Genomic DNA, 23,025 nt, shown 5'->3' on the forward strand with positions numbered 1-23,025 from the left:
ACCGAGCCTCAAGAGCAATAGATGTCGCAGATCTCAGGTGGCCGTGCCAGATCGCTCCGTCGTGGGCTACGACGTCGGCTCAGGCGTGGGGTTGGATGCTGGCTAGATTCTAGGGTTAGGGTTCTTGGAGGAGGGGAACGGAAAAGGATGAGCGCGGGTGGGTAACGGAGTCGAACGGGAGACGAAGACCGAGAGAGCCATGGCGGCTTCTAACGCTAACAGACAGGGGCATCGATGTCCATACGAAAGTCACGTATGCCTTCCTCGACCCGACAGTGGGCCCGAGCTATTCACATACGTCGAAAATGTCGAGCACCAGCAACACGCAGAATTATAATGGCATGTTTCAGAATACCCGAATTATAATGACATTTCTCCAACTTCGAAGAATTGTAATGGCTTCGATCCAAAAAACCCATAGATAATATGGTGTAACTAAAACCCTGTGACACCCTGCAGTCCCTACTAGAGCACGCATCAACGCCTAAGCGACATCTTAAAAACCATGGCAAAAGAAAAGTCTCAAGTTCCTCTAAACTTTTTATAATTAACTTTTTTTTGTAAGACCATCCTGTGGTATGGCTTTATGACAATAATTGTAAACATGAGTTGGGTTAAAACCTCAAAGGTCTTGAAATTTCACTGCAAAGCACGCCGTAATTTAATGAAACTTAAGTTTACTTAGAACTACTTTTCAGCTATAAAACGATATTTTTCTATCACCTCATTTTAATATAAACACCGTGAGCTAAATTTGAGCGTAAGCGAACCGGACGAATACTTGGTGAGTTCGCGTGGAGACGAAGGTGCCGGTGGCTGAACTTTAGGGAAACGTCTTCTCAGAGCGCACACTCGCGCTGGTCGTGGCACTGCCCTTGCCGCGGCGATCTACGCCCCTCCATCGTCCTCACGAAACCCTAACCCACGCATCCACCCTCCATCCATCCTCCGAGCCAGCCTCCACCCACGCCGCTCCTACGCCCCAAACCCTAGACCCCCCTGCGGCCGCGGCCGATGGGCACAGACGAGCAGCCATCCCCGACGCGGAAACGCGACCGCGAGGAAGAAGGGGAGGACCTCTCCGACGGGGGCGCCGCCAAGAAGCGGCCGCGCGCGGAGGGCGCGTCCCTGCTGGGGCTGGCTACCTACGAGGACGAGGAGGAAGACGAAGCGGCCAGGGGCCACGCGAATGGCCGACGCGCGGTGGAGCCTGAGGGGGAGGAGGACGAGGAGGATGACGATGAGGAGGACGACGTGAGGAGGGCTCCGGAGAGGAGGCCCAGGCAGGTTGAGCTGCGCCGGGACTGCCCGTACCTCGACACTGTGAACAGACAGGTGCAATTGCATTCATGTGTCAATTTAGTGTGCCTTTGTGCGAATTTGCTGGCTTAAACACACTATTTTGTTCACAGTACAAGAGTGACCTCAGATACACGAAGTACTAGTTACTGTCGAATTAAAAACTGCTGATATTTTGCTAGAAATGTATATAATCTATGTGATCTGAAATGGCTGATTAACATGTATTCCTACAATCATAACTTACAATATAGTTTACCAGTATCTTCAAAGTGAATTCCAGTATTATGGCCGAGTGACATCCTAATAGCTCCTGATATTTATCAGTGATGCCTGTTCATCTTGGTAGACTGTCCATCTTAGTATAATTATATCAATTACGCATGACTACTCTTAAGGCCTGTTTGGATCACCCAGGACTAATTTTTAGTCCTCTAGTTGCTACAACTAATTGTTAGGTGACTAAAGTTTAGTCCTGTGTTTGGATACATGGACTAGTAGCTATTAGTCCACTTTAGGTCCCCTTTGCCAGCTAGTGAATTAGTTGTTAGTTGGGTTGTGGACTAAAAATCAGTCCACCTATTAGTTCACTTGTTTGGAAATTTTAGGTGACTAAACATTGGTCCTGGTATCGAAACAGGCCCTTATTGTGTGTATGCTATCTATCTACAATCTGTCCTCTGCTGGCTTATTTCTTTGTTGATCTGGTCCCTGTAACATTTTTTCATTACTTCTCATGGTTATTTACAGCTGAGTTCATTTTGTGCTGCTTTGCAGGTTCTTGATTTTGATTTTGAGAAGTTCTGTTCAATCTCCTTGTCAAATTTGAATGTGTATGCGTGCTTGGTCTGTGGAAAATATTTCCAAGGAAGAGGGTTAAAATCTCATGCATATACACACAGTCTTGAAGCAGGCCATCACGTGTTCATTAATCTTCAAACCGAGAAGGCTTACTGTCTTCCTGATGGATATGAGATTAATGATCCATCGTTAGAAGATATTCGACATGTTCTCAATCCAAGGTGATTCTCCATAGCTTCTGATGTTACATTCCAACATCACTTGATGGCTTTGGCAGTGAAGGCTGTTAATTGGCATACTGTTCTGGCAGGTTCACTAAAGAGCAGGTTCTAAATCTTGACAAAAATAAGCAGTGGTCTAGAGCACTTGATGGCTCCAATTATCTACCTGGAATGGTATGTATACTTAATTGACACAAGGGCCCTTAGATGATCTTGTTTGGCTTACCTGCTGCACTTTCTTTGCTATGCTGTGGAAGGAATCTTCCTTAATCAATTCTTTCAATTTTTTTTTATGGTCTGGGAAAATTGTTTGTTGGTGTATCACAAAACAGCTAGCAAATGCATTTTTAAAGATTTTTTGCACTACTATGTGAAGCCTGAATATGTTGTGGACTTACATACAAACACTGTCCACTTAACTGATCATAGCAGTTTTTTCTTCAGTTGATCTGTTGGATTTTACTATTCTGTTATATGAATAACACTAAATCTAATTTCAAGAGTATACTTTTATTGCACATTGGAATTAGGTATTTTGCTATTAATGCTTTATTGCCTTTTTATCTTATCTAAATAATCACTGCTTTGTGCAGGTGGGTCTTAACAACATCAAGGAGACTGATTTTGTGAATGTCACAATACAGTCATTAATGAGAGTTACGCCTCTGAGAAATTTCTTTCTAATCCCTGAAAATTATCAGCATAGCAAATCACCATTGGTTCATCGTTTTGGGGAATTGACACGTAAGATTTGGCATGCTAGGAACTTCAAGGGCCAGGTTGGTTTGCTAAATCAGTTTGTGGCATGTTTCATGCTATCCCTTTGTATGAAGATTTGTCTGTAAACCAATAATGCAACAACCCTTTGTTTTTTGTTCAGGTTAGTCCACATGAGTTTCTGCAAGCAGTTATGAAGGCCAGCGACAAACGGTTTCAGATTGGTGTACAGTCAGATCCAGTGGAATTTATGTCATGGCTCTTAAACACACTGCATGCGAAACTAAAAAGCTCAAAGAAGAAAAACAGAAGCATAATACATGATTGCTTTCAGGTTAGCTTTTCTGGACAAGTGGACATCAACAGTGTAATTGATGCCATTTCAGCAACTTATCAGGTCACATTGGAACTGTTCCTGCAGGGAGAACTTGAAGTTGTTAAGGAGGTTCATAGGAAGCATATAATGGAAAAAAGAGAGGATGGCGATGAGCTGAATGGTGAGGCAGGTTCAGTGGTTGGAACTGCAGATGGAATTGTTACTGAAACATCTAAGGTCCCATTCCTGATGCTCGGTCTTGACCTGCCACCTCCACCTCTTTTCAAAGATGCCATGGAGAAAAATATCATTCCACAGGTATGTCTTTCACAAGCACCTATGTAGTTTTCTGGTTATGATCTCATGTGGATGTTTAGCTTCGATGCTTATAGTAAGACTCTAGGATGATGTGGGCTGCTAAGATTTCTGGGATTGATGTGAGAACAAAATAAACAACATCACAGTGTGCTTGAGCATCCACGTATCAGTGAAGCTTGGTTCCCCTGTCTTATTGCTAGAACTATTTTGGAGGATGTTTCTTCAAATTCCTTACATCTTACATATAAGACCACCTGTGAACAGCTGTAAGACGATATCTGTTACACCAATGTTATGGCTTAGCACTTCAAACTTAACTTCACTGTAACCCCATGCTTTTAGTTTTGCTCTTGTTTAGGATAAAGAATATGCTTGCTCTTATAGTCTTGCTTGAGTAATGCTTACTTGCTTAGTATTCCCTCACTTCCAAATTATAGTTCACTTTGACTTTGTCCTAAGTCAAACTTCTATGGCTTTTACCATGCTTTTAGAAAAATATATTGATATATACAAGTTCAAATAAATTGTTTATCAAAACATATTGCATGAAGAATCTAATGAAACAAATCTGATGTTCTGGATGTTGGTGCATTTTTCTATAAATAGTCAACGTTAAAGAAGTTTGACTTAGGACAAAACCAAAGTTTAATTTGGAACTGTGGGAGTTGTACATGTTAATCTGATCCTTTCCAGCCCACATAAATTTCCATGGAGCATAGATATGCTTACAGTTACAGAATATATTTGTGTATGTTTCATATTGAAACAGTTGGTGTCATTGTTAAATACCATGATTTTAAAAGACTTTTTGGGTCAAATGACTTATCACCTCTATGGCGCCTAACTGAGCACATTGTGTGAATCACATTTACTGAAGCAAAATTTTTCAATCTGACACGCCATTTGAAACCTTGTCATTTCTTTCCATGTTTTCCCCCAACTTTGAGTTTTTTTGTGTGTGGGGGGGATCTAGTTTTCTGTGACTGGGTATATTGGGATTCTAAATCTATCATACTGTTCAGGTACCATTATTTAACATACTGAAGAAGTTTGATGGTGAGACTGTGACGGAGGTTGTCCGACCATCCATTGCCCGAATGAGGTACCGAGTCACTAGACTGCCGAAGTATCTGATCCTTCATATGCGAAGGTTTACCAAAAATAATTTCTTTGTCGAGAAAAACCCTACTCTAGGTGAGATTTTGTGCTTGCTTGATTAAATTTGCTGTCATGCTCCCTGGTGACTCATTCTAATACATGTTTTAATACTCAACGTGACAGTTAATTTTCCTGTGAAGAACTTGGAATTGAAGGACTACATTCCATTACCTAAGCCGAAAGAGAATCATAAGCTACGTTCAAAGTATGACCTCATAGCAAACATTGTCCATGATGGCAAACCAGGCGAAGGATGCTACAGAGTATTTGTACAGCGGAAATCAGAAGAGGCCTGGTACGTTCCTCAGCAGTATCGAAACGGAATTGTTTTTTTTTTTAGTCTCAGTAACCTCGATTTATTCATTTGATATTCTCCTCCTCAGGTACGAGATGCAGGACCTCCATGTTACTGAGACTCTTCCTCAAATGGTAGCTCTCTCAGAAACCTACATGCAAATATATGAGCAACACGAATGAGTAATGGACAGTGATCATCACATAGCCAGTCTGTTTGCTTAACAGAGATCAGAATATCGCAAACTAATCCTTATCTTTGGAGCAGTTCTTTTGGGGCAGAATTTTGTAGTATCTTCAGTTCTTCGCACATGTCCAAACTTAATTTCTTGACAAGTAGAGCTTGAGGAACTGTACTTGGGCCGTCAGGTCCATGCTATGGAGGCAACATGGTGAATTGTTTTTAGAGTTGCTTTGATACCCGGCTGGTTAGAGAGGAACGCTTCCCCACATATTTCATATTTGTAGCGTAGCCTGTATCTGTTGTGATTCGGTACGCTTTCAGCCCTTAACAGCTATTGTTTGAAGCTGATAAAGTATAATTTTATATGCTCGTGCATGCAACTCAGGGAATCAGGGATCATGGCCAATAATTTCTTTCTGGTAAAGCCGTACCTTTATGACTGCTTGCTTCTATGCTCTAGACAGATATATGTGTTGATTTGTGTTACTGATCTATACTTAAGTTCAGCCATCGTGTTACGTGATGATGTGGTTGACACGAGTCATACTTCGTTGCTACTGCTATATCGGGGTTCCAGTTGTGGTGCAGCATCTATACATGTGATGCTATCTGACCGGCATATCATCACAGTTTGTATGAGTACTACTGTGACAGGGACACAGGGTGGTTCTGCTCCAGTTGTTTGAAACTCGATTATCCATCAACCGATTTTTTGGTGAGGACTGCGGGAAGGGATCGACCGAGACTGACGAGGATACTTCTCTTCTAGTTCTAGAACCGAGTCAGTCAGGTCAGTCAGCACTTGTACTTCCGGCCCTGGCAATCTTTATGACAAGCCACCGATGTTTGTTTGATCCATGGATAATGAACGGCATTACAACATCTTAATCATTGTCATGTTGATTTGAGATTCTGAGGTGGACAAGGCTCTACATTTCTGACCCGTGACCAACCGTAGGTCCATCCGTAGCAATAATTTTCCCTCTCCTAGCTTTCCTTTCCCACACGAATACACGATTGTTCAGGAAAAAGGTGCAGAATTGGTCAAATGTTTACACGAGGATCATCGACGTTTTCTCGTGGAAATTCACGCTCTGCGTGCCGTCTCTGCCGCAACCGCTTCAGCTCTGCCGGTTTTCTTGTTGCCATGGATGGAATGGAGCACAAAATCCAAGCGAAGTATTTGCCCAGCGCGTCCACGGTGGCAGCTTCGCCTGGGACCCGTGGCAGGCAGCTCGTTGCAAGGCTCGGTCAGAGGTCAGAACTGTCTATGCGTTGGACCAATAACAGCTGCCCTGGGCCCGGCCACTGATCCTGTATTTTCTTTATTTACCATGCATAATGCATTCATTGGAACTGTTTACTGTACATTTTGTAATGCTAAACATGATTGTCTCTTTCATGCAGCTGTTCTTGACTCCAGGATCATGTAACGGTCAAAATACAAAATGACAATAAAGTTCAGACGAAATAGAGAGAAATGGAATTTGGCAATTTGCAGCTGGGCTGTGAGAACGGTGGATTAGTACAGAAACTCTATCACATGATGACCGAATTTTAGGTGTACCTATGCATTTTCTGAGTTAAAACTCAATTTGTATCGCTCAGTTTTGGTGTTGCTTTTGTTGACCCAGAAAAAAACCAACAAATCACAAAGAACTCTGCTTAGGACAAATTTTGTTGATGATGTGAAAGGCAATAACTCAGATGTAAGGTCAATATGAGGAGTAATATTTAAGGAGTGCAACCTGTCAGCTTCCAAGAGTACCATCGTAGAAAAATGATACGTTATAATTTGCCAACTTTCAAAGGACAAAAGGAATGAAAATATCGCTTGAGCTACTTTTTAAACATGGAATAATGTTTTTCTCTCACAACATTTCAGCACAAGCCAAATTTCAGCATAAACAAACAGGGTGAACATATACAGAGTACCTTGAATCTATACTCCATACAAATGGGTAGAGTGAAATGCATGGTAGGCCCTTGAACTTGTCTTGGGGTGCCACTTAAGTCCACAAACTCTCAAATCGTACTTCTGGCACCCTAATGTTGTTTAAGTATGCCACTTAGGTCCATAACTCATCGGAAGCAAGGTTTTGGCCGACGTGGCGTGGACAGCGTGGCGCTGACTGGGTCTAAGCGCACGTGAGCCTGGTTTGGGGCGTGCAAATAAGCAGAGGGACCCCTAACTTCGTTTCTTATGCAGTTCCCAGTACTTCACCTCTTCGAGTCCGCCGTCATGGACACACGAACTCGTGGGGAGCACGTGGGGCGGCCGCTAGTGGAGGCAATCACCGGTGAGTTAGGAGGACAACACGGCGGAGGAGTGACGCCGAAGCCCGGTGGTGCGCGGATTCTCGCGGTGGTCGCGGTGAATCTGCACGATGGTGGCGGTGTTGCGGCTGAAAGGGCAAGGCCGACCTGTGTATGGTGAGTGAATCTCCTTGAGCTCATTTCGTGGTAATTTTGGTCTTCGCATTGAATGTAGTTAGATGGTGTTGTGAATCAGAATGGCAAATGTTTACCATCTTTTCTGATTTTGGTTCGTCTAGGGTTTGGGATTGAATTGTTATTTCTCCCAATAATGTTAGATGGCTTGGTTTGTATGAATCTTCCCTAATTTGTTAGCAATCTTTCTAATTTTAGGAGCTGATAGCGGTGAGTTCACGGTTGAGATGCATCATAGAGGTTTTTTTTACTGGAAAATGAGTTAATCGGGCCTATGTTGGTGGGAAAGTTCACTGCTTTGATCATTGTGAGGCAGACACTTGATCTCTAGTGTGGTTTAATGAGTTGTTGTTCATGCTTCACTACCCGAAGAACCCAAATTTGAAGATGTACTGTCTTTTACCTAGGAAAGACATTTCAGATGGCATTAGATTGATTTTTAGTGACTCAGATACCTTGGTGATGGCCTCTCTGGTAGGTAGAGTGAGGACATTTGTTCTGTATGCTGATCATGATGACTCTCTAGTTGGCTTGGATTGGGATGACATTGTGGCAAACCCAATAAGGTCAATGCCCAAGGTTATGAGCCCCTGTAGAGTGGGAGTGCAGAACAGGAACATGAACAATATTCCTGATGATGTGGATGCAACTTATGAAGATGATGTGCAGTATAGTTCTAGTGATGATGACTCGGATTTTGAAGATAGTGATTATGATCTGGCTAATGAAGATGATGATCTATTCATGGATAATGTTGATGACCAAATGATTGATCAAGGAGTTGCCATGGGAAAGAAGGTACCCAACGAAAAGAGAGCTCAAGTTATGGTGGGCAGAGGTGATGAGGATTTCTCAACTGATGATGAAGGGTTAATGGTTCCAGACTCTGATGCTGAAAACAATGTCACATTCAATTTCAAGTCATTCAAGCATGAAGACTTGGTCAATCCAGTGTTCAAAGTAGGAATGATCTTTGAGTCTATAGAGTTACTAAGGAAGTGAAAGGACCTAGGATGCCGCCTAGAGGGGGGGGTGAATAGGCGTTTCTAAAAATTAACACCTTTAAATGCGGAAACGATTAGAAAAGGGAGTTTCCAAAATGGAAACTCCAAATAAAGAGTAGTACCACCCCTCACAAGTTAGCCACATAGTATACAAGGTATAAATAATATATCTAGAAGCTATACCCCTGCAACACAAAATTAGAACTAAAAATAAATATTTTCAGCACAGAGCTCTAATACCGGACGTGTCCGGTATGAATACCGGACGTGTCCGGTATGCACGGTTTCTGCAGAACAGCCCCGAACTTGCTCCTTTCGATTTCTATCTTGAAACCAAACTACAGGTACCTACTAGAGATATCAATATACACAGAACCTGCACAAGAGCTGGAGCAACACAAATATCGAATGAAATACAAATTGAGACACGATATTTGTTTTACCGAAGTTTGGACTCGTTCGAGTCCTACTCTCTGTTGAGGGGGCTACGGGCGACCCAGCGAAGGTCAGCCCTAGAGGGTACCACAAAGGTCACTCTAGCCGGAGTCTTTCCCAACTCCTTTTCCTCCTTCCACTAGATGATTCCGAGGCAGCGGAATCGACCGTTATAAACTTTCCAAGACACACCACAATCTCTCGGGTGCTCTCCGGCGACACCTAACCGTCTAGGACCGAAGGGTCCAAGAGTAACAAATATGAATCACGAGATTAACAATATGCACAAGTGCTCAAGTGGTTGGATTGCTCTCTTTTTGAATTTCACTCAACCCACAATTTGATTTGGCAAATTCGATCAATCACTCACTAAGAGAGGGTTGGGAGAGTTGGCAAGGCTCAAAAATGTGTGTGTATGTCAGCAGAATCAGCAGCCTCCAAAGGTGGAGGCTTGGGGGTATTTATAGCCCCCTTAAAAAACTAGCCGTTTTATAGCCGTTGCCATACCGGACACGTTCGATATGCATACCGGACATGTCCGGTATAACTTACACTGCGCCAACGGTACCTAAGTTACAGTGAAGTTGTGAGGCGTTGGAACTCCTGATGAATGCCGGAACTCCTGATCGTTGGAACTCCCGACTCACGTCGGAACTCCCAACCCTCAGCAATTTTGAAAAACATGTAACTGAGTTAAAGTTAGTGAGGTGTCGGAACTCCCAACGCATGCTGAAACTCCTGACCGTCGGAACTCCCGACTCACGTCGAAACTCCTAACCCTCAAGGTTTTTGAAAACTAGCCATTGGCCTCTGGTCATGCATACCGGACACGTCCGGTATGAATACCGGACACGTCCGGTATGACCAGAACAGTGAATCCTCCAAGACAGTTAAAGTGCGAGACGTCGGAACTCCTGACCATTGCCGGGACTCTCGACCGTCGGAACTCCCGACTTACGTCGGAACCCCCGACGAACTAACCCGAGAACAATAATTTTACCACTGCTGGGTCAATACCGGACACGTCCGGTATTGCCAGACCAGCAAAAATAAAGTTAGCTCTTTTGTCGCTCAAATACTCAAAACTCACATGGGTTGGCTTGAGCACTTATGAAACATTATCTATCAACATGATGCATCCCTCTTAATAGTACGACATACCTATCAAACTCAAGTTCAAAGGAAAAAGGAATTTATACCACTTGAGTTGACCTCTTTTGAATTAATGCTGTCTCTTTCAATCTTCACCAAATAAGGGTGCCAACATGTTGATGTTGATCTTTACACTTGAGCATAGCCATCTTGAGCATGTGACTTGATTCCATTCATCAAATTTGAATAATCCCAAATGTATCAAGTCACTTCCATCAAACACTCCAATAGTGATTTGATCCTCCACATAAACGTGGCTATCATAGCTTGATTAGTACCTCAACTAAATGCAAGTACTTCCTTCTTCACCCTAGCTAGGTTCTTCGGCCGCCAAGCCGTCGCTTGCCCTTCACCCCTGCTTAGTACCTCGAAGCCTTTCCTTGCTATCTTCACCATCTCAAGCCATCAAGTCACATCTTATGTTGAATCATCCATTCATGTATTGTTATCTTTTTCATTTTAATTTAGCAAGCTTCAAATATGAGACCAATCCATATGCAATCCCTTATGTCTCATTAATTAATTCTTACAAGCTTGCTTTCACATAGTACATGGAAATCCCACAATAATTAAGCCTCTGCATGAATTCCATTTGCATTGTTGTCTTATGCTTGAACTAGATTGTTTACACAACAACACATCATTTTGGCTTTCATTAAGTACCTATGAGATAACCTATTACCTGTCCACACTTAGCAAACGGGTTAGTCCTTTAATCATGTTGTCATTCAATCATCCAAAACCCACTAAAGGGCTAGATACACTTTTAGGAAGGCTATTACAAAATGTAGTTTGAAGCACAGGGTGGATATTAAGATGCCAAGGAATGAGAATAAGAGGCTGCAAGCCATATGTGAGAAAGGATGTCCTTAGAATTTGTATGCTTCAGATGATAGGAGGGCTCATGGAATGATGATAAAGACTTTTTGTGGTGAGCACAACTGCCACAAGAAGTGGGTATTAAAGAGGTGCACATCCAATTGGCTTGCTGATAAGTACTTGGAATCTTTCAGAGCTGATAAGAAGATGACACTAGGGAATTTTGCTAGAATAGTGCTGAAAGCATCTAGGCCCCTAGTTGGGTTTCAGTGATTAATGACAATACGAGGTTACTATGACTAACGTGTGTATTGCAGAGACAATTAAGTTAGGTCATGATAATGGCAATTGATTGGGCAATCATGGTTGTCATGCCCCTACGATGGAAATCGTTTCGGTTTTCAAAGGATGGACGACAAGATTAATGATGGACTAGTTCTAAGTGTCGTTTGGTGTTGAAGAGACACTTAGAGTAGTTTAGGACTTTGTTTTTCCGTTAGCCCTTGACCTAGGTGAGTCTAGTGAGTTAGGTGTGGTGCACACTTGTCAAATCTAGCACTAGGTAGCTCCGGAGTAGCCCTAAGATCAATTGGAGCAAACTTCATTCACATATGATTTTGAGTTGGAAGTGAATGGAGGGTCAAATGACTGATCGGATGCTAGTCTGGTTGTGACTGGATGTTGAAGGGTAAGTCCGGTCAGTTCATTTGATCAACTGGAGCCATCTGGTTACGACCGGACGCTAAGTGAAAAATGACCGGACGCAGTGTGCCTACGTCTGGTCAACTCCAGAGAGGTTCCAGAGAGGGAGATTCCTGATCGGACGTGTTTGATCATTGCTGACTAGACGCTGGTCAGGATCCGGTAACTGACTGGATGCTAAACAGCAAAGTAACTGGACTCTGGGTGCTAGCGTCCGGTCAACATCAGTAAGGCTCTAGAGAGCAGTTTTTGTGACCGGGCGCGTCCGATCAGTGCTGACCGAACGCAGGTCAGAGTCCGGTCAGAACTTAACGGCTCTTTTTGACATAGTGGTGGGGATAACTGATCAAAGCGTCCGGTCAGCCTGACTGGAGCGTCCAGTCACCCCGCAGAGTGATGACTCAACCTCCAAACGTTATGTTTTGAAAGAGGGGGTATAAATACTTACTCCACTTGTCCAAGGGAACTCCCTTGCCCATTTGTTCAGCTGAGAAACACCCTTGAGAGTGCAAAGAAGAGCAAGAGCCTAGTGAGGTGATTGAGATTTGAGAATGCAAGATTAAGGCCTCATTAGTGCAAGGAGAGTAGCAAGTGTGCATCCACCCTTCTCATTAGGCTTATCGTGGTCAAGTGAGAGTTTGTGCTTGTTACTCTTGGTGATCGCCATCACCTAGATGGCTTGGTGGTGATCAGGAGTTTGGTGATCATCCGGCAGAGCTTGTGGGTGGCCCAACTCAAGTTGTGAGCGGTTGTGGGTGATTCACCATGATGAAGTGTTGAAGAATTAGCCCGTAGAGAGCACTTGATCCTTGCGCAGATCAAGGGGGAGCTACACCCTTGTGCGGGTGCTCCAACGAGGACTAGTGGGGAGTGGCGATTCTCTGATACCTCAGCAAAATATCACCGCGTTCCTTCTCCTCTCTTTACTTTAAGCATTTACATTTGAGCAATTTATTTCTTGTCTTTACATTCTTAGAATTGCCATGCTAGAGTAGGATTGGAACCTAGGGTGCAAAACTTTTGTGTGGTAGAACAATAGAAACACATTCTTGGCACAAGGGATGAAGTGGGCTAAGTGTAGGGTTTAATTATTGCAAAGAATTTTAGAATTAGCCCAATTCACCCCCCTCTTGGGCATCTTGATCCTTTCAATTAGTATCGGAGCCTCGTGCTCACTAAATTAGGCTTAATAGCCTAGAGAAAGATATCCCATAGGGATGGACCTTCTCCTATCTTTGAGGGAGATAATTTTCCTTATTGGAAAATCCGCATGGAGGCTTACTTAGAAGCCTTAGATGTTGGAATACTTAGAGCCGCCTCTCAAGGATTCCCAAAACCTAAGGATCTCGCCAACCTTCAAGGTGATGAAGTAAATTACGAAAAATAGAATGCAAAGGCTAGAAACACCATCTTTAGAGGCATTTACAAAGATGTGTTTAACCGTGTACGGAACCACAAGGACGCCCATGCACTATGGTTGGATATTTGTGTGCTCTATGAGGGAATAAAGAGTGAGCATGAGGAACGCTATCATCTTGTTATGAAAAAGTTTAATTCCTTTGAGATGCTTCCGAAAGAAAGTGCTAATGAAATATACTCACGTTTGAATGTTCTTGTAGAGGAAGTCAATGGGCTTGGACTTACACAAATGCAACCATCAGATGTTGTAAGAAAGATCTTGAGTGTCCTCCCCATTGACAAATATGGGCATATTGTGACCGTGCTTCATCAAGATGATCTTTCCACCGCTACACCAACTCAAATATTGGGAAAGATCAACGCACATGAGATGTATATGCACATCACACCACAAGATGGATCTTCTTCCACCAAGAAGAAAGACTTGGCATTCAAGGCTAGCTAAGAGAAGGGCAAAGCAAGAGTTGATTATGAAAGCTCAAGTGATGATGAAATTGATGATGCAAGTCTTGCTCTTATGGTGAGAAGAACCGTCAAGATGCTTAAGAAGCTCAACAAGAATGGTGTCAAATTTGATGGCAAGAAGAAGAAATTCTTCACTAGCAATAGAAGGAAGCCCATCTCAGAGATGGATTGCTATAATTGTGGAAAACTTGGTCATCTAGCACATCAATGCCCCAAGCCAAAGAAAGACAAATACAAGAAGAAGTACAAGGGAAACAAAGATGACTCAAGTAATGAAGATGATGATGAGAAGAAGAAAAACAAGCCATACAAGAAGAAGGATGGCAAGAAGGAGTTCCACAAGAAGAATAAAAATGGCAAGGCATACATCGTCGGTGATTGGCTCACAGATATTGATTCATCAAGTTGCTCATCCGATGATGATAGTGAGAACGAGAAGGTGGCCTCTATTGTGATTGACTCTTCACTATCTTCACCGACTCCACCGCCATCATCCTCTACACACCTATGCCTTATGGCCAAGGGTGAACGAAAGATATCAAATGATGATGATAGTAGTGGTGATGATCATGCTAGCAATGATGATAGTGATAGTGATGATGAATTTGAATCACCTTCCTATGATGATCTTGTCAAGTTGCTTAACCAATATACTAAAATTATTAGAAAGACAAGAGCTAAAAATGAAAAGCTAGAACTTAAGAATGACTCACTTTTAGCTAAATGTGACTTAGCGGAAAAAGCTAGTGTTGAGCTTAGAGAAGAAAATGAAGCTATGTCATCCAAACTCAAGGAGCTCAAATCTTCTAAGAAGGAGCTTAAAGAAAAACATGATAAACTTGAGGGGATACATAATGAGCTCATCACTAGCTACAATATGCTAAAAGAAGAATATACAAATCTCAAGATCAATCATGGTAATCTTGTTGTTTCTCTTAAGCTATTATCCAATGAGCCACATGATGCTACTAACCATGTTGTTAAGATTAATATAGCTACATCATATGATGATTTGATCATTGAGAGCATTGAGCAAGGTTCTAATAGCAAAAGCAAGCAGGTGGTTGAGTCCGACAATTATGATGAGTATGTCAAGATCAAGAATGAGAATGAGAAGCTCAAGAAAGATCTTGAAAAGCTATCAGCCATCAATACCATCGTGATAAAGAACCTTGACCATGATTGTGATCTAGCTCTTAAAAATGAGAAGCTTAAAGAAGAGAACAAGAAACTCAAGATGGAGAAAAATCATGATGAACTCAAAGAAGAGAACAAGAAGCTCAAGTTGGAAAAAGAACATCTCAAGATTGGCTTGAGCAAGTTCATAAGAGGTCAACATCTTCATAGTGAGCTACTCATGAATACCGTATGAAGATGGATAGATGTGGCATTGGGTACTTGGCACATCAAGAGAAGAAGGCTCAAGCTCAACACCAACAACAACACAAGTCAAAGCCAAAGCCAAAGCCAAAGAGGTGTTTTGAGTATGGACAAGAAGGTCACTTTTCCCATGAGTGTCAAGCTCCACCACCACAACCCTTGCCCAAGCATGCTAGACCCTTTGCTGTCAATTCTCATTACATGCTTAGGAAGGACTCTTGTGGAAAAATGAAAGTTATGTTCTTAGGACCTCCCAACAAGAATAGGCCTAAGAAAATTTAGGTTGCAAAGTCACTTATTGAGAAAGTCAAGGGCCCTCAACAAGTTTGGGTCCCTAAACAAGCTTGATCTCTTGTATGTAGGTGAACTACAAGACCGGTGGAAGTCATTGGATAATTGATAGTGGTTGCACTCAACATATGACAGGTGATCCTCGTATGTTCACCTCACTAGATGAAGAAGTTGATGGTCAAGAAAGAATTACATTTGGTGATAATTCAAAGGGCAAAGTTAAAGGATTGGGCAAAGTGGCAATATCAAATGATCTTTCAATCTCAAATGTGCTATATGTTGCTTCTTTGAGCTTCAACTTACTATCCGATGGTCAATTGTGTGATCTTGGGTTTCAATGCAGGTTTACCGAGAAGGAAGTGGTATCTAAAAAAGATGATGATCAAGTTATATTCAAGGGATTTAGATACAACAACCTATATCTAGTGGATTTCACCTCTGAAGATGCTAACTTGAAGACATGCCTATTCACCAAAACATCACTTGGGTGGCTATGGCATAGAAGACTTGCTCATGTTAGGATAAGCTCACTCAAGAAGCTTATGAAGAATGAATTGGTGAGAGGGTTGAAGGATGTGAAATTTGAGAAGGACAGGCTTTGTAGTGCATGTCAAGCCAGCAAGCAAGTTGTAAACACTCATCCTACAAAAGCTTTCATGTCAACAACAAGAGTGCTAGAGCTTCTTCACATGGACCTATTTGGACCAACAACTTACAAGAGTTTGGGAGGAAATCTCTATTGTCTTGTGATTGTTGATGACTACTCTAGATATACTTGGGTGTTCTTCCTTCATGACAAGACCAAAGTTGCATCATGTTTCAAAAAGTTTACCAAGAGAGCACAAAATGAGTTTGAAGTGAAGCTCAAGAAGATAAGAAGCGATAATGGAAAAATGTTTGACAACACAAACATTGAATCTTATTGTGATGAAGTTGGAATCAAGCATGAGGTCTCCGCAATATATACTCCTCAATGAAACGGTGTAGTAGAGAGAAAGAACCGAACACTTATCATACTTGCAAGAACAATGCTTGATGAGTACAATACACCCGAAGCTCTATGGGCGGAAGCTATCAATACCGCATGTTATGCATCCAACCGCCTATTCCTTCAAAAGTTTCTTGGCAAGACACCTTATGAGTTGCTCAATGGAAAGAAGCCTGATGTCTCATTCTTCCAGGTGTTTGGTTGTAAATGCTACATCTACAAGAAGCGGCAACACCTAGGGAAGTTTCAAAGACATTGTGATATTGGCTTTCTTATTGGTTACTCATCAAAATCTAAAGCATATCGAGTATTTAATCATGCCACTGGCTTGGTTGAAGAAACATATGATGTGAAATTTGATAAATCTAACGGCTCCCAAGGAACACATGAGAATCTTGATGATGTAGGTGATGAACCATTGAGGGAGGCTATGAAGAACATTCCGGTTGGAGACATCAAGCCTAAAGATGATGAAGATGATATACAAGTGATTGATCCACCTTCTTCGTCAAATGTGCCATAAGATGGTGATAAATATGAGAGAGTAGAAAATAAAGATACTCATGTCTCTCATGATCAAATGGTGGCACAAGCTCAAGATATTGATGCTCCACAACCTCCCCCTCAAGTGGTTGATAGAAGAAATTCACCTCTACTACAAGCTCATCCACAAGATCTTATTATAGAGAGTCCTTCAAAGGGTGTAATGACTCGCTCTAAAAAACTTGCTTCATTTATTGAACATCACTCTTTTGTCTCTTGTGTTGAACCTAAGAATGTAGAAGAAGCTCTTTAAGATTCAGATTGGATAAATACCATGCATGAAGAATTAAACAACTTCACTCGCAATGAAGTTTGGACTCTTGAAGAGTGGCCACAAGGTGCAAGAGTCATTGGAACAAAGTGTGTGTTCCACAACAAGCAAGATGATCAAGGCATTGTAGTGAGTAACAAGGCAAAACTACTTACAAAGGGGTTCTCTTAAGTTGAAGGGTTGGATTTTGGAGAGACCTTTTCACCGGTTGCAAGACTTGAAGCCATTCGTATCCTCCTTGCATATGCATCGCATCATAAAATAAAATTATATCAAATGGATGTTAAAAGTGTATTTTAAATGGCTTCATAAATGAACTAGTCTATATTGATCAACCTCCTGGGTTTGAAGACCCTAGATATCCTAATCATGTTTATAGGTTGTCCAAGGCGTTATATGGGCTTAAGCAAGCCCCAAGAGCTTGGTATGAATGCCTTCGGGATTTTCTCATTGTGAAGGGCTTCACCATTGGGAAGGTCGACACCACACTATTCACCAAGAAGCTTGATGGAGAAATCTTTATTTGTCAAGTATATGTTGATGATATCATCTTTGGATCATCAAATGAAGATTATTGCAAAGAGTTTGGTGAATTGATGTCGAAGGAGTTCGAGATGTCAATGATTGGAGAGCTTACATTCTTTCTTGGTTTTCAAGTCAAGCAAATGAGAGAAGGGATTTTCATCTCTCAAGAGAAATATACCAATGATCTTCTCAAGAGGTTCAATATGGATGAATGTAAGCCAATCAAGACACCAATGCCATATAATGGACATCTCGACCTAGATAAAGGAGGTAAAACGGTTGATCATACTCTCTATCGCTCTATGATTGGTAGCTTGTTATATTTGACCGCATCTAGGCCCGACATCATATTTAGTGTGTGTATGTGTGTTAGATTTCAAGCTAATCCTAAGGAAGCTCATTTGGTTGCCATTAAAAGAATCCTTAGATACCTTAAGCACACACCAAGCATTGGTCTTTGGTATCCCAAAGGAGCTAGATTTTAACTAGTTGGCTATTCCAATTTGGATTATGCCGGTTGCAAAATTGATAGAAAAAGCACATCCGGAGGGTGCCATTTGCTTGGTAGATCACTAGTATCTTGGTCCTCCAAGAAGCAAAATAGTGTGGCTTTGTCCACCGCCGAAGCGGAATACATTGCTGTGGGTGCTTGTTGTGCACAAATACTTTATATGAAGCAAACTTTGCTAGACTATAGTGTAGTTCTAGAAAAGGTACCTCTTTTGTGTGACAATGAGAGTGCGGTAAAGCTTGCTAATAATCCAGTTCAACACTCTCGCACCAAGCACATAGATATTCGCCATCACTTTCTTAGAGATCATGTTGCTAAAAATAATATATCACTAGAAGGTGTAAGGACCGAAGATCAATTGGCGGATATCTTCACTAAACCGCTAGATGAGGCTACTTTTTGTCAATTGAGGAATGAGCTCAATGTGCTTAATTTTAGTAACTTCACTAGAAAATGAGCTTGTGTTGTCCCTTGCATTGCATTGTAATATACAACATGTTTAATTTTTGGTAATGCATTTAGGGCTTGTCTAACATGGTTAAGATAACCGTAAAAAAGTGTGTGAAGAAGCTTAACCTTGGATCAAACTTGACAAGCAACTAGAATTACTTTCAAGTATTGCATTGCATATGCATATGTGTTGCTTTGTCATTTCCTTTTGATTACCCTTTTATTGCCTATTTTCTTAAAAAGAAGTATAGCCTAAGGCAAAATATTTTGAAAATTTTGAGGGTTTGAGAGAGGTCACTCACATCAATCCCAATTGGTGTTTATTTGGGTCTTATTGAAGTTGGGACTTGATTGGGAACAGGCAGCGCGAAGGAACATTGAAGATTCACAGAAAAAGGGCGATCGGATGTTGGACCGGACTCTGCTTCCAGCGTCCGGTCAGTTCATAGGAGGTGAACCGTTGCTACACTGAAGTGACTGGACGCTAAAACAGTACCTTTCCTATGTCCGGTCAGTTGATGTCCCTATGTCCGGTCAAGTGAAGAAGACAAACTTAGGATCGACCAGACTCTGGCTATGTCCGGTCAAGGGTAATCGAACGCGTCCGATCACAACTTGAGGTGTTTAGGACCTCTCTATTGTTGACCGGACTCTAGGTGGCAGCGTCCGGTCGTTGCCACTAGAGCATCCGGTCAATGGAAATCGGATGGATCTAATACTCCTTTCCTTATCCATCATGTGGGGGCCACCATAAATATTTCATCTTCACGAGCGCCGCCCGTACTGATCTCGCCCGCGTTGACTTCGCTGTGCCCTAGCCACGCCCACTCCTGCCGTCGAGCTCCCATGCCCACGTGCCGTCGCCCAGCCATCACACCGCCACGCATCCATCGCTCTCGTTGCTCGCGCCTCCCTCGTCACATCCACACGGTGTTGCTCCGCCACAGCCATGCACCCGTGCCCTAGCTCCGTCGCACCCGCACTTCAGCCGCGCTCCCATGCACTAGCGCCACCGCGCTGGTGCTGCATTGCTCCGCCATGCCCGCTGCATCCACGCTCGCGTGCCACGCCAGTGATTGCCCTAGCCATCGTGTCTTCTCAACCTCCACATTGCCTCACCAACCCTAATCCTAGCCTTTGGCGATTTCAGTGGTGTCCCATGGTTCTTTCCTCTAGTAATTCATCATCGGGTCGTCTGATTTCATTAGCGAGTCGGTGCTTTTGTGGTTGCCTTTGTAGTTGTCAGTGAACTCGGGGACAAGCCCGCGAGTACGGATCGAGGCCAAGCCTCGCGAGTGTCAGTTGGCAGTTGATTCTCATTCATGGTAGTAGTTCTTTTCAGCTCTAGCAATGACATGTGTCAAGAATGCTGGAGGTGGTCTAGGTGATGAGGATATGAGGCCTCCACCTTGCTTGACTGCTCATGAGAAAGGTAAGGCGAAGAAGACTACGACAAAGAAGCGGAAGCTCATTGATGTGGAGGTTGAGTGAGCAGCAGCAGTGGTAGCCGCCGCTGAGCGAGCAGAGGGAGGTGGAGCTTAGAGTGGTGTTCGTATTGCAGATCAGCTATCACCAGCTCAGAGGGCCACCGTCGAGAGAGTTGAGAGTATTCATGGTAGTCCAGTTGGGACTGTCATGCTTGGAGGACGACATGTCACTATAGAGGAGAGTCAGCCTCAGGGGGAACCACAGCAGTAGACACAACCACCAGTGCAGTAAGAGGATACTCAGCAGACTGAGGAGATAGAGCAAGCACCTTAGCCATAGCTTTGATGCTATGGTCATACACATACTTAGGTGTCGCCAAGGCTTGAGACATAGAGGAGAGGTTCTCGTCCACCTCCTAGACCATAGGGTCCGCCTCTAGTTACTCACCTTGACCTAAGGGTAGCCATGGCCAAATAGGTGCAGCAGCTCCACTTCGTGCAGTTTGAGGACTGGTTTCCGCCAAGGCGGGATGAGCGTGCTTCAGAGCACTTCTATACACCATTGCAGGATGATTTCTATAATACTTATTTAAACAATGGAGTTGCATTTAGATCTCATAGAGTTTGCTCCATTGAGGCACTTGTTGTAGCTACAGCCGAGCAGATTCGTCCCTATCTATCATAACTGCCAGGGTTGACATACCTTCTTGGACGGACATGATGCTATGTTCCATCATCGGTCCATGAGTTCTACTCTTCACTTTGGATTGACCCGAGGCATAGATTCATACACTTTGTATTCAGAGGCTGTGACTATAGGCTATAGAGCTCGAGGGTCAGGGAGATTCTTAGGATTCTAGAGTCACCCATTCGCCTTCATGAGGTTTCCTATGGTCAAATAGAGCCTCCTAGACGCCCTCACGGTAGGCTTGTGCCACCCACAGATCTGATCCGACCATGCTTCATAGAGCCATTTGGCAAGGGGTCAAGCAGGACACCACGAGACCTTACTCCTGTTGTTCGGCTTCTTGATGCTATCATGAGGAGGACTCTGCTCTCGAGGATGGGCTACCATGAGGGGTTGACTCGTATTCAGCTATGGTTAGTGAACTCTCTGGTGCAGCAGACCGTATTTGATATTTGGGATGTCATACTATCAGAGATGGACACTCTTGTAGAGGGGTTTAGAGGTCACAAACAACTGCCATATGCTCACTGGATTACCTTCTTGATTAGAAAGGCAGTTACACAAAAGTCCCCAGAGACGATGGCTGAGTACATAGGTGCTACTATAGAGTTTCCTCCTTATAACATGACTTAGATGCTCCACCATAGTAGTGCGAGGACACCTTGCCAACTGAGTCATCGCCTAGAGGTCTCGAAGACAGTAGCCCAACAGGATGAGATCATCAGGGGCATTGTAGCAATAGAGAAGGAGCAGCTAGATGCTTAGCAGGAGGGTGTGGTCGAGAGCGACCCTAGTGACAGTTCTGATGATGATTATTAGGCTATTCCTTAGATGCCTCCTCGACCACATGATAGAGAAGCCAGTGGCTCCAGCTCAACACCACCACAACCACCACAGACAGACCCCGCTCTTCTAGCTGTTCTTGAGCAGATGAGGCAAGATCAGGCACGCTAGGCCAAGGAGACCGCAGATGCACTAGCATAGGTTTAGGCTATACAGGATGAGTTCCAGAGGCAGTAGCAGGCCATGCAGCAGCAGCTCATGATGCAGCAGCAACTACTTGGGTTCATGCAGCACATTTTCTCTGCTATTGGGGATGCTCCTTCATAGACTACACCTTAGATAGGCCAGCCTACCACCACGTCAGTGACTCCAGCTGTACAACCCAGTGGGCTTTAGAGTCAGGGACAGCCAGCTACTCAGTTTGCTTCACCTATAGAGAAGGTGTCCCAGTGGTTTGCATCGCCAGTGATAGCCCAGGGTCCTCACTTCACTCCTATTGTTATGAGCTTCACTCTACCTCAGAGCTCCTCAGTGCTAGTGACTAACACCCCAGTATCCAAGAGTCTCGGTGCGACATTCAGTGAGCTTACAGGGTAGCCTACACCGCTAGAGTTGCGAGTCCCTATACCTACCATAGTTGCTCTAGTTACTAGGACTACAGAGATGCTCCCATCATCTGTTGCATCATCAGAGTCACCGCCTACAGTGATACCTCTAGAGTCATAGGCCACACCAGTCCCAGAGCAGACCCAGACCGCTTCAGCTTCACTTCTAGTGACAGAGGGTTAGACTGCTCAGAGCTCAAGGTCAGAGAATGATGATGCATAGTTCCAAATTTCTCACCACACCTCGGCGCCTGACTCGTCTGCTCCTGCCCCACCGTCCGACCCTTAGGTTTTGGTGCTTGACGCCAAAGGGGGAGAGGGATCGAGTATGTTAGATCTAGGGGGAGCGTTATATCTAGGGGGAGCATATCTAGGGGGAGCATATGGTTTATTTCTTTTGGCTCTTTATGTGTGATACATTATACATTCACGTTTACTTTCATGCATTAAACTACATACGTGTGATTGCGATACTTACATGTGATTGTGATACTTATGTGACATGTGTGCTCTCTACTTTAATTTATATATATGTCATGTCACTTCATTATGCTCATTTGCTTTGCTTTCGGGTTTTACTCCGATTCAAATGAGCTCTATTTCTTGTACTCATGCTTATTTCATATCTATTGAGTACACCATGTTGGCTTGGGTCATATAAGCATGTCTAACTTTTTTGCTCTTATTGTCAAAAGCTTATATGAACCAAGCATGTTGAAAACCTCATCTCTTTTACATATTCGAGGTTGTATTGTCATCAATCACCAAAAAGGGGGAGATTGAAAGCATCTAGGCCCCTAGTTAGGTT

At 43.2% G+C, this 23,025-nt stretch overlaps 1 protein-coding gene across 1 annotated transcript; it reads left to right on the forward strand.

The window, feature by feature from the left end:
* Positions 1–798: 798 nt before the first annotated feature.
* LOC136527251 (uncharacterized) lies at positions 799–5,732 on the forward strand. The gene is made up of 9 exons (XM_066519901.1): positions 799–1,335; positions 2,077–2,321; positions 2,411–2,495; positions 2,915–3,100; positions 3,202–3,372; positions 3,460–3,672; positions 4,695–4,866; positions 4,954–5,125; positions 5,214–5,732. The coding sequence occupies exons 1-9, from the start codon at positions 1,015–1,017 to the stop codon at positions 5,305–5,307; spliced, it is 1,659 nt and encodes a 552-aa protein (XP_066375998.1). The 5' UTR covers positions 799–1,014; the 3' UTR covers positions 5,308–5,732.
* The last annotated feature ends 17,293 nt before the right edge of the window (positions 5,733–23,025 follow it).

Source organism: Miscanthus floridulus, chromosome 19, assembly GCF_019320115.1.
Source record: "Miscanthus floridulus cultivar M001 chromosome 19, ASM1932011v1, whole genome shotgun sequence".
Lineage (NCBI taxonomy): Eukaryota > Viridiplantae > Streptophyta > Magnoliopsida > Poales > Poaceae > Miscanthus > Miscanthus floridulus.